General features: G+C 52.3%; 1 protein-coding gene across 1 annotated transcript in view; it reads right to left on the reverse strand.

The window, feature by feature from the left end:
* Positions 1 to 221: 221 nt before the first annotated feature.
* LOC147090497 (ATP-dependent chromatin remodeler CHD3-like) overlaps positions 222 to 12,086 on the reverse strand; it is a 136,317-nt gene continuing 124,452 nt past the window's right edge. Inside the window, 1 exon segment of the mRNA XM_085977262.1 lies at positions 222 to 428. Coding sequence (XP_085833388.1) covers positions 322 to 428 — 107 coding nt within the window. The 3' untranslated portion in view covers positions 222 to 321.

Below are 12,086 nucleotides of genomic sequence, written 5' to 3' on the forward strand. Positions count from 1 at the left end.
ATGGTTCCGCAGCCATTTCTAAAATTACTGAGAGCCAAGATCACCAACGCAGATCGACACAGTGACTATTCCCACCAGTGTTTTGAACCCTAATCGTGCCGTCTCTTTGGAGTTGGGGGGTTAGAGGAGTGGCTAATACATCATTTACCCATCTTCAGGAGGAATAATCCCCCCCCTTCCCACACACACACACACATACACACATAGTCTGGGGCGTCAAACACACTCGAAGGATATCTTTAGTCTTGTGTTTCCTCTCGCAAAACATAAAATATAAACACAACCAGCGTTGAGGGTAGGGCGGAGGGGGTGGGGACGGGGTCAGTCATCGATGCATATTATTTCCCCGCTCTTCTCTTCCTTCTTATCCACATTCGCTCCGTCCTTGCCACTCTCCTTTTTCTCTAAGGCAGAAGGACCGTTGGATGCTGAGAAAAGAGGGGAAGGAAAAGAGGGAGAGAGAGAGAGTGATCAATCAAGATGTAACCAGTCACGTCCCGTTGACAGGACATTTTCAGTAGAGCTGGTAACTCTCTAGCAGGTACTTTCCAGTTAAGGACCCAGATACTCTCTTCGGCCTTCTACATCCTTATTTCAAGGCCTGCTGCTCTGTGTCAAGAAGTCTGGGGCCGAAGCTCTGGTTAGACCCCACCTGGAGTAACTGTGATCAGTTCTGAGCATCGCACCTCAGGGAGGATATACTGGCCTTGGAGTGGGATTCACCAGAATGATACCGCAGGCTAAGAGGGTTAAATTATGAGGGCAGGTTGCATAGACGAGGCTTGTATTCTCTCGATTATCGAAGATTAAGGGGCGATCTAATTGAGGTGTTTAAGACGATTAAAGGAGTTGATAGGGTAGCTATTTCCACTGGTGGGTGGGGGGAGTCCAGAACAAGGGGGCATAACATTAAAATGAAAGCCAGGCCATTCAGGGGTGATGTCAGGAAACACTTCTTCACACAAAGGGGTTGCGGAAATCTGGAACTCGCTCCCCCAAAAAGTCGAGCCTAGGGGGTCAATTGAAAATTTCAAAACTGAGATCGATAGATTTTTGTTCAGCATGGGTATTGAGGGTTACAAAACCAAGGCGGGTGGACAGAGTTAAGATACAGATCAGCCATGATCTCACTGAATGGTGGAACAGACTCGAGGGGCTGAATGGCCTCCGCCTGTTCCTATAATAGGGCCTCTGCTGGCATTTATTGCCCGTACCCTAGTTGCCTCGTCATACGATGACTGGGCCATTTACACCTGCGCTGGGCCACTTCAGAAGGGCATCGGGAGTCTTTCCGTGCAGTGGCAAGACTGCGGTCAGACTGGGTAAAGCCTGGCGGCTACCCTTCTCTAGAGGAGCGGACCCATGCGGGGCCCACTGGAGTGAACGTGGGAGGGGCAGTGCAGCCAATACCAATCCCCGTATCTGCAACTCCCAGGTGTCTCTGGTGACCAGTGATCGGGAGCTGGAATCCTGCCTGCCCTGGCCCAGGTGTACTGTGGCCAGTTGGAGCTCCCGCCAATGCTGCCTCCCCACAGACTGGCCATCGCACCTGGGGACCCTCTGTTCTGTATAGCTTTCAATGGCAGCCGTTAGTGGCAGACTGATAAAATAAGGATGTGGAAGGCTTTCAATCGACGAACACTTGGACTGAAAGCACTGATTCCCCCTCCCACCTAACACAGATGAATAATGGTGCACGATGAATGGTAAAGACACCACCATACCAAGCGGTTTAAACACACCGATGCACTGAAACAGCTGGAACTCTGCGACCATAAGAACATAAGAAACAGGAGCAGGAGTAGGCCAATCGGCCCCTCGAGCCTGCTCCGCCATTCAATAAGATCATGGCTGATCCAATCTTGGCCTCAACTCCACTTTCCCGCTCTCTCCCCGAACCCCTGGACTCCCCTGTAGTTCAAATGTCTGTCAATCTCCGCCTTGAATATATTCACTGACTCCGTCTCCACAGCTCTCTGGGGCAGAGAATTCCAAAGATTCACCACCCTCTGAGACCAAACAGATACACACATCGAACCGCAGTACAGAGCCTTGTCAGAACTCCCTTCCCCCCCGCCCAAAATCCCCAACACCCCACACACACACACACACACACACAAAGGCACTGTGGCTAATTGTAGCACCCCAATTGAGATCTCCCAGACTGGGAGGCTCAATCTGGGGCTCTCCAGGTCAAGGTTACCAGGGGAATCCAGGCCAGGTTTTCCAAGAGGCTTTTTGAAAAATCCCAGCACCCGTTCAGCCTATAGCTCAGGGTTTTATGACCTGTGGGTTATGACACACACACACAAACACACGGAGCTAGAATTGTATTGCTCACCTAGTATTGAAGTCAATGTTTACATCGCCAGAACCTGCACACCTTTTGTGAAACCGTCATCTGTCGATACTCAATGCACTGACAGAATACACACGGGACACCTTGCCAGTGTGATAGTTACCTGCACAACAGACATTCGGCCTGTCGTGCCTGTACCGACTCTTTGGTACAGCTCTCCAATTAGTCCCACTCACCCCCTGCTCTTTCCCCACAGCCCTGTAAACTTTTTTGCCTTTTCAAGTATTTATCCAATTCCCTGTTGAAAGCTACTATTGAATCTGCTTCCACCGCCCTTTCAGGCAGTGCGTTCCAGATCATCATAACTCGCTGAGTAAATAAATTCTCATTTCCCCCCTCTGGTTCTTTTGCCAATGACCTTAAATATGTGTCCTCTGGTTACCGACCCTCCTCCCCCCGCCAGTGAAAAATTGAGGAGTGCGGTGGTTGCTGCAATTGGTCTCGTGAGCGCGTCTGTCTGCCTGTGTGCACGCGCTTCTGTCTGTGTGTGTCTAGTCTGTCTCTCTGCATGTAGGGACGAGTGCTATGTGGTGAGGTTGGGCGAAAACGGCATTGATTGAGAACAGAGAACAGGATCGGTCTCGGCTGTGATGCCTTCAGGGCTGAACTGCCTGCCCAAACTCGAGCTGCCGTGGAGCGGCCAGACCCCACGTGATCCAGCTGGCAGCAAGTGCCGGTGCCTTCAGGAGAGGTGGGGGAGAAATCTGAGGCAAGGAGGAGCAGAGCGCTCCCTCGCGCAGAGCAGGGATTATCGTTGCTGCAGTATCACACTGTCCCTGGAGCCACTGCCAGCACTTCCCCAGCTCACTTGCAGCATCTAGTGGCAAGAGCCGGGAACGCACTGTGTACCAGCAGGCCTACAATAACACATTAGTCATGTGATGTTATGTTTAATTTAGATACTGGTAGTTTCAGTAAATGGTATGGCACTGGTGTTGAGCAATTCGCAATCTCTAATACTATATTTGCAAGGCGTGGACGCACCCCAGAAAGCAAAGTCAAGGTTATTCAGACCCGGTGATGAACCAGTGGGTGAAAGCACCAGTCCTACACCAGGTTCAATTCTCCCCCACCCCCACTGCCCACATATCTACCTTGAGGAGCAGGCTTCAGATCTACCTTGAGGCCTGAAGGAGCAGGCTTCAGATCTACCTGGAGGCCTGAAGGAGCAGGCTTCAGATCTACCTGGAGGAGCAGGCTTCAGATCTACCTGGAGGCCTGGAGGAGCAGGCTTCAGATCTACCTGGAGGAGCAGGCTTCAGATCTACCTGGAGGCCTGGAGGAGCAGGCTTCAGATCTACCTGGAGGCCTGGAGGAGCAGGCTTCAGATCTACCTGGAGGGACAGGCTTCAGATCTAACTGGAGGCCTGGAGGAGCAGGCTTCAGATCTACCTGGAGGCCTGGAGGAGCAGGCTTCAGATCTACCTGGAGGCCTGAAGGAGCAGGCTTCAGATCTACCTGGAGGCCTGAAGGAGCAGGCTTCAGATCTACCTGGAGGAGCAGGCTTCAGATCTACCTGGAGGCCTGGAGGAGCAGGCTTCAGATCTACCTGGAGGCCTGAAGGAGCAGGCTTCAGATCTACCTGGAGGCCTGGAGGAGCAGGCTTCAGATCTACCTGGAGGCCTGGAGGAGCAGGCTTCAGATCTACCTGGAGGGACAGGCTTCAGATCTAACTGGAGGCCTGGAGGAGCAGGCTTCAGATCTACCTGGAGGCCTGGAGGAGCAGGCTTCAGATCTACCTGGAGGCCTGGAGGAGCAGGCTTCAGATCTACCTGGAGGGACAGGCTTCAGATCTAACTGGAGGCCTGGAGGAGCAGGCTTCAGATCTACCTGGAGGCGCAGGCTTCAGATCTACCTGGAGGCGCAGGCTTCAGATCTACCTTGAGGCCTGGAGGAGCAGGCTTCAGATCTACCTGGAGGAGCAGGCTTCAGATCTACCTGGAGGGACAGGCTTGCAGATCTACCTTGAGGGGCAGGCTTCAGAGCCACCTGAAGGAGCAGGCTTCAGATCTACCTGGAGGAGCAGGCTTCAGAGCCACCTGAAGGAGCAGGCTTCAGATCTACCTGGCGGCCTGGAGGAGCAGGCTTCAGATCTACCTGGAGGAGCAGGCTTCAGATCTACCTGGAGGCCTGGAGGAGCAGGCTTCAGATCTACCTGGAGGGCTGGAGGAGCAGGCTTCAGATTTATCTGGAGGGACAGGCTTGCAGATCTACCTGGAGGCCTGGAGGGGCAGGCTTCAGAGCCACCTGGAGGAGCAGGCTTCAGATCTACCTGGAGGCCTGGAGGAGCAGGCTTCAGATCTACCTGGAGGAGCAGGCTTCAGATCTACCTGGAGGGACAGGCTTCAGATCTAACTGGAGGCCTGGAGGAGCAGGCTTCAGATCTACCTGGAGGCCTGGAGGAGCAGGCTTCAGATCTACCTGGAGGCGCAGGCTTCAGATCTACCTGGAGGGACAGGCTTGCAGATCTACCTGGAGGGACAGGCTTCAGATCTACCTTGAGGGGCAGGCTTCAGAGCCACCTGAAGGAGCAGGCTTCAGATCTACCTGGAGGAGCAGGCTTCAGAGCCACCTGAAGGAGCAGGCTTCAGATCTACCTGGCGGCCTGGAGGAGCAGGCTTCAGATCTACCTGGAGGCCTGGAGGAGCAGGCTTCAGATCTATCTGGAGGGACAGGCTTGCAGATCTACCTGGAGGCCTGGAGGGGCAGGCTTCAGAGCCACCTGGAGGAGCAGGCTTCAGATCTACCTGGAGGCCTGGAGGAGCAGGCTTCAGATCTACCTGGAGGAGCAGGCTTCAGATCTATCTGGAGGGACAGGCTTGCAGATCTACCTGGAGGCGCAGGCTTCAGAGCCACCTGGAGGAGCAGGCTTCAGATCTACCTGGAGGCCTGGAGGAGCAGGCTTCAGATCTACCTGGAGGCCTGGAGGGGCAGGCTTCAGAGCCACCTGGAGGAGCAGGCTTCAGATCTCCTTGGAGGCCTGGAGGAGCAGGCTTCAGATCTCCTTGGAGGCCTGGAGGAGCAGGCTTCAGATCTCCTTGGAGGCCTGGAGGAGCAGGCTTCAGATCTCCTTGGAGGCCTGGAGGAGCAGGCTTCAGATCTCCTTGGAGGCCTGGAGGAGCAGGCTTCAGATCCACCTGGAGGAGCAGGCTTCAGATCCACCTGGAGGAGCAGGCTTCAGATCCACCTGGAGGAGCAGGCTTCAGATCCACCTGGAGGAGCAGGCTTCAGATCCACCTGGAGGAGCAGGCTTCAGATCCACCTGGAGGAGCAGGCTTCAGATCCACCTGGAGGAGCAGGCTTCAGATCCACCTGGAGGAGCAGGCTTCAGATCCACCTGGAGGAGCAGGCTTCAGATCCACCTGGAGGAGCAGGCTTCAGATCCACCTGGAGGAGCAGGCTTCAGATCCACCTGGAGGAGCAGGCTTCAGATCCACCTGGAGGAGCAGGCTTCAGATCCACCTGGAGGAGCAGGCTTCAGATCCACCTGGAGGAGCAGGCTTCAGATCCACCTGGAGGAGCAGGCTTCAGATCCACCTGGAGGAGCAGGCTTCAGATCCACCTGGAGGAGCAGGCTTCAGATCCACCTGGAGGAGCAGGCTTCAGATCCACCTGGAGGAGCAGGCTTCAGATCCACCTGGAGGAGCAGGCTTCAGATCCACCTGGAGGAGCAGGCTTCAGATCCACCTGGAGGAGCAGGCTTCAGATCCACCTGGAGGAGCAGGCTTCAGATCCACCTGGAGGAGCAGGCTTCAGATCCACCTGGAGGAGCAGGCTTCAGATCCACCTGGAGGAGCAGGCTTCAGATCCACCTGGAGGAGCAGGCTTCAGATCCACCTGGAGGAGCAGGCTTCAGATCCACCTGGAGGAGCAGGCTTCAGATCCACCTGGAGGAGCAGGCTTCAGATCCACCTGGAGGAGCAGGCTTCAGATCCACCTGGAGGAGCAGGCTTCAGATCCACCTGGAGGAGCAGGCTTCAGATCCACCTGGAGGAGCAGGCTTCAGATCCACCTGGAGGAGCAGGCTTCAGATCTACCTGGAGGAGCAGGCTTCAGATCGCCTTGGAGGAGCAGGCTTCAGATTCACCTGCAGGGGCAGGCTACAGATCCACCGGGAGGCCTGGAAGTTCAGGTTTTAATTCTACTTGTACAAGTTGCTGTTCTTCACGAGAACCGAGATGGTGTTGGTAGAGTATTGGATCCCAGAGGGCATCACTGTCCTGACCTCACCTGATGTCCACGCAAACACTTTCCAGTAGGAAGCGCTGGGCAACAACTCAGAGTGGGAAACCTGGCAGATTTAACTCCCCCGTGATCCAGGACACCGAGGCATATTGTTGCTGCCCCTGCAGAGGTCAGCTAACTCAGCACAGACTGGGGATCTGATCTGGGGCCTTCCCGGTCTGTGCAGCACAGCTACACACTGGTTAAGCCCAAGGCACCATCGGGAGAGACAGTAAGTGCCACAGACGACCCCAGCCTCCCCTTCACTCAATCCCCGAGGAGCGACCATTTCTCAGAGGCCAATGGAAAAATGTTCAGGAATTTTGAATCATCTAGTTATTCCCACTTTATACACACCTCAGCAAAATAATAATCAAAAACAAAAGGTTTCTAATCTTAACCCCAACCGCTAAACACTAACCTAACTCATTATTCACACTTTATACAGTCCTGAGTGAAATATTCCGGTCTATTATTCCTAGTAAGTGTCTAAGAACATAAGAAATAGGAGCAGGAGTAGGCCATTTGAGCCTGCTCCGCCATTCCAAAGATTCACCACCCTCTGAGTGAAGAAATTTCTCCTCATCTCAGTCCTAAATGGCTGACCCCTTTTTCGGAGACTGTGACCCCTGGTTCTAGACTCCCCAGCCAGGGGAAACATCCTCCCTGCATCTACCCTGTCAAGCCCGGTAAGAATATTGTATGTTTCAATGAGATCACCTCTCATTCTTCTAAACTCTAGAGAATATAGGTCTAGTCTACTCAATCTCTCCTCAAAGGACAATCCCCCCATCTCAGGAACCAGTCTGGTGAACCTTCGTTGTACTCCCTCTATGGCAAGTATATCCTTCCTTAGGTAAGGAGACCAAAACTGTACACAATACTCCAGGTGTAGTCTCACCAGGGCCCTATAGAATTGCAGTAAGACGTCTTTACTCTTATACTCAAATCCTTTTGTAATAAAGGCCAACATACCATTTACTTTCCTAATTGCTTGCTGCGCCTGCATGTTAACTTTCAGTGATTTGTGTACAAGGACACCCAGGTCCCTTTAAACACCAACATTTCCCAATCTCTTACCATTTTAAAAATACTCTTGCTTTTCTATTTTTCCTACCAAAGTGGATAACTTCACATTTCTCCACATTATATTCCATTTGCCATGTTATTGCCCACTTGTTTAACCTGTCTATATCCCCTTGAAGCCTCCTCGCATCCTCCTCACAACTTACATTCCCACCCAGCTTTGTATCAGCAGCAAACTTGGATATATTACATTTGGTCCCCTCATCCAAATCATTGATGTAGATTGTGAATAGCTGAGGCCCAAGCACTGATCCTTGCGGTACCCCACTAGTTACAGCCTGCCAACCCAAAAATGACCCATTTATTCCTACTCTCGGTTTACTTCCGTTAACCAATCCTCAATCCAATCCCATGAGCCCTGATTTTGTTTAATAACCTCTTGTGTGGCACCTTATCGAATGCCTTCTGAAAATCTAAATACACTACATCCACTGGTTCCCCCTTATCTATCCTGCTAGTTACAACCTTTAAAAACTCTCTCAGATTTGTCAAACACAATTTCCCTTTCATAAATCTGTGCTGACTCTGCCCAATCCTATTATTACTTTCTAAGTGCCCTGTTACCATGTCCTTAATAATAGATTCTAGCACTTTCCCTACTACTGATGTCTAGAAGCTAAAGATTACGCACAGTAACCCTAGTCATAGAAATTTATGGCACAGGAGACCATTCGGCCCATCGTGTCCGTGCCAGCCAAAAAAGAGCTATCCAGCCTAATTCCACTTTCCAGCTCTTGGTCCGCAGCCCTGTAGGTTACGGCACTTCAAGTGCATATCCAAGTACTTTTTAAGTGCGATGAGGGTTTCTGCCTCTACCACCCTTTCAGGCAGTGAGTTCCAGAGCTCCACCACCCTCTGGGTGAAAAATATCTCAACTCCCCTCTAATTCTTCAACCAATTACTTTAAATCTATGCCCCCGGTTATTGTCCTCTCTGCGAAGGGAAATAGGTCCTTCCTTTCCACTCTATCTAGGCCCCTCATAATGCAGATGATGTTCCTCTGTTAACTATTTCAACACAGGCATTGGTTTAAGAAGAGTGGACATGTCACGAGAACAGGTGATGCGTTCAACCTCTAGCTAGTTCCAACCCTAACCCTACTGCCCGCATACCCTACCCTAAACCGTGCGGTGTCAATAATCACTACGATTTTAACATATGACGTGGTTGTGAGCTGTGCTTTCTGCGACACTGTTCACGGTACTGCTTCACTATAGTTAAAGGTACACCGGCAACCATGCAAAGTTTACGAAATAAGATTTCAGCGTCAGCGAGTAAAAGCTGGTCAACTGACCGAGCCTGGGCCGCCCGGGGGGGTGAATCAGGCTCGGGAGCTGTCCCGTGGACGAGGACCAGTGATTAAACAAATGGTAGTGAGCAAGCAGGTATTGGGATAGAACTCTCACCAGCAGGACTCGTGAAGGAAACGGCAAGGAACTTTAACACTCTTGTTACTGGATCTCCTTGAACAGAGATCTCAAAACTAAATCGCTCAGGGTGGGGAAGAGAGTCAATTAACGGCACAGTTTTAATAAACTCTCAACTGGGTAATGGCTACACACCTCCTGATGGTCGTTAGGGAGCTGGCCGAATGGCAGTGACGCAGGTTAACCCAAGAGGCAGGCCTTTAGTCATCCCGTCACATGCGCGCGTTAGTTTGACTCGTGCACGCGATTTGGCTCGGTAGTTTCTCCACTGACAGCGGTCGGGACTTGCTGAACATTTTGGGGAAGGCGATACAGATAAACACGGTAGCTGAGCAGGGAAGAACGTGGCTGCCTCAACCACGTTCCCCCCCCGCAGGGAGCTCTGGACCGTGGCTACGGGAGGTGCCGACTGCAGAGTTGGCACCTCTCTGCGGGCGAGGGACAAGTAGGGGTGCCATTAGAGGCCTGCCAAAGGTCTCTGCGCTCACTCTCTTGGCTGCTGTAGGGCTGCGCCGTGCGTGGAAAGAGCTAAAGGCATAGACAGAGGCAAAGTAGGTGTGTTTTGTTTTTGGGGGCGAGGCGGGTGGTTTTGGGTTTACTGCTTTTCTCCTCTCCTGAAAGGCGCCGAGACCTTGCGGCGGGGGCACCACAGTTCCAGGGGTGGCAGGCCGCCCTCCGCCACCTCACCCAAGCAGTGTGCTTTGTCAGGCTATTCAACTATGGCGGACATCACAGTCGGGAGCCCGATCCTGTGGGACGGTTTCTGGTCCGGGCCGTCTTAACCGTCGGGAGAGATGCCGCGATGTACTATTAAAAGGCGTCCTGATGGTGAAAGTCTCCCCTTCAACCCTGCTGAACATGCAAAAAGACAGATGGGATGAGACGCAGCGCTTAAAAAGCACCAGCTCTCGTGAGGAGCGAGACACACGGGTGTGAGTGGGATGGTAGTTGATGCTGCACCTGCGGTTCCCAGCGTGTTAGTAGGAAGCTTGCCGTTACTGAAAGAGATGGGCCTCTGGGTGGGAGGCTGCGGAAAAGGCTGCGGGAGGATGAGGTGCCCCCGGCTTGGGTGCGCTCCAGAAGCGGGAAGCTGAATGCTCACTGGTGGGGGGAACTGTACAGGGTCTTGTACAGAATGGAAGGGAAAGAAAGGGAAGGAAAAGAAAGGGAGGAAATAAAAGACAGGAAGGACGGAAGAGATAGGAAAGAAGGAAAAAAGGAAGGTTAGGAAGGGAAAGATGGGTAAGGAAGGAAAAAAAAGGAACAACCCTTTTGTTAGTGCAAAAACCAAGCCGATAGGAGACACCAGACTCCAACACATCTGTTTAACACACAGGACACTCCCAGCATCAATTCACGCTTTTAGTTTTGTTTCGACTCACCCCACCCCTCCCGCCAAACCCCAAGAAGCTGACCCTTGTGGTGTGCTTCAATGAGCAACGGCAGGACTCTGGCATTGAACTGTGGAAGGCATCAACAGCGCTGATCCTGATCTACCCAGTGTCCACGCATGCACTTTCCAGAGCAGGGTTGCTGGCATTGAAATCAATGGCCGAGATGCCCGGCCCAGCCCAGAGGTGCGGAGGCCAACTGGCGCACCACGACCGCTGGCCCCTGGGTGAGATCAGGTCACCCAGCACACGCTAGGGATCGAATCTCGGGCCTTTCCCGGTCTGTGCGTCCTGATCCGACAACGAAACGAGCACTCGGGAAATGTTGTTTCTGTCTAATTTCTTTCACACGCAGGGTCAGGACATTTCAGAGGGATCTTTTCTCACTCGCTGAGAGCAGCCATTTTACTTGCAACACACACACACACACACAGGTCAAAGGTGAACGGAAGGCTGGGGGTGGGGGAGACGGAGGGACAGGCAAACAAGTTATCGAACCTTGGTTAGACCACACTTGGAGTGCTGTGTACAGTTCTGGTCGCCATATTATAAAAAGGATATTGAGGCACTGGAGAGGGTGCAGAGAAGATTTACAAGGATGATACCAGAACTGCGAGGTTATACCCATCAGGAAAGGATGAACAGGCTGGGTCTCTTTTCTCTTGAAAAGAGAGGGGTGACCTAATAGAGGTCTTTAAAATTATGAAAGGTTTTGATAGAGCGGATACAGAGAGAATGTTTCCACTTGTGGGGAAGAGCAAAACCAGAGGCCATCAATATAAGATAGTCACCAAGAAATCCAATAGGGAATTCAGAAGAAACTTCTTCACCCAGAGAGTGGTGAGAATGTAGAACTCGCTACCACAGGGAGTGGTTGAAGCGAATAGTATAGATACATTTAAGGGGAGGCTAGATAAGCATATGAGGGAGAAGGGAATAGAGGGTTATGCTGATAGAGTTAGATGAGGAAAGACGGGAGGAGGCTCGAGTGGAGCATAAACGCCGGTATGGACTGGTTGGGCCGAATGGCCTGTTTCTGTGCCGTATATCCTATGTAAACAAGGTACCGGGTTTTTAACTGGCAGAATGAAAGAACGTGGGACACAAAACGGGATGTACAGCAAGGGCCCCCGTCTGGAGTACTGCGGGCAGCACCGACCGGCCTGTGTCGGCTGCTCAAAGGCCATCACCATCCCCCGAGGGGCGACAGCCAGAGTACCAGCTGCAGAGCAGTGAAGGGAGCAGGGGCTGGTTCTCATTGGAAATGGAGGAGACTTCTGTGCCCGATTGAAGTTTTCAGCATTATGGAGGGAATAGATCCCAGTTGGTTCAGGGTTCAGAACATGGGAGGGGTGGGGGGGAAGCTATGAGTAAAGAGGCAGAACCGTGTCATGTAAAAATGAATAGATGTATTCATCTTTATTTATAAAGGATGATACCAGAACTGAGAGGTTATAACCATCAGGAAAGGCTGAACAGGCTGGGGATCATTTCTCCAGAAAAGAGAAGGCTGAGGGGGGGGGGGGGGGGGGGGGGGGGGTTGACCTGAGAGAGGTCTTTAGAATTATGAAGGGGTTCGATAGGGTAGACGTAGAGAAG

Source organism: Somniosus microcephalus, unplaced genomic scaffold (genome assembly GCF_052327205.1).
Source record: "Somniosus microcephalus isolate GS21.2 unplaced genomic scaffold, FLI_Smic_1.0 unresolved_chr4, whole genome shotgun sequence".
NCBI lineage: Eukaryota > Metazoa > Chordata > Chondrichthyes > Squaliformes > Somniosidae > Somniosus > Somniosus microcephalus.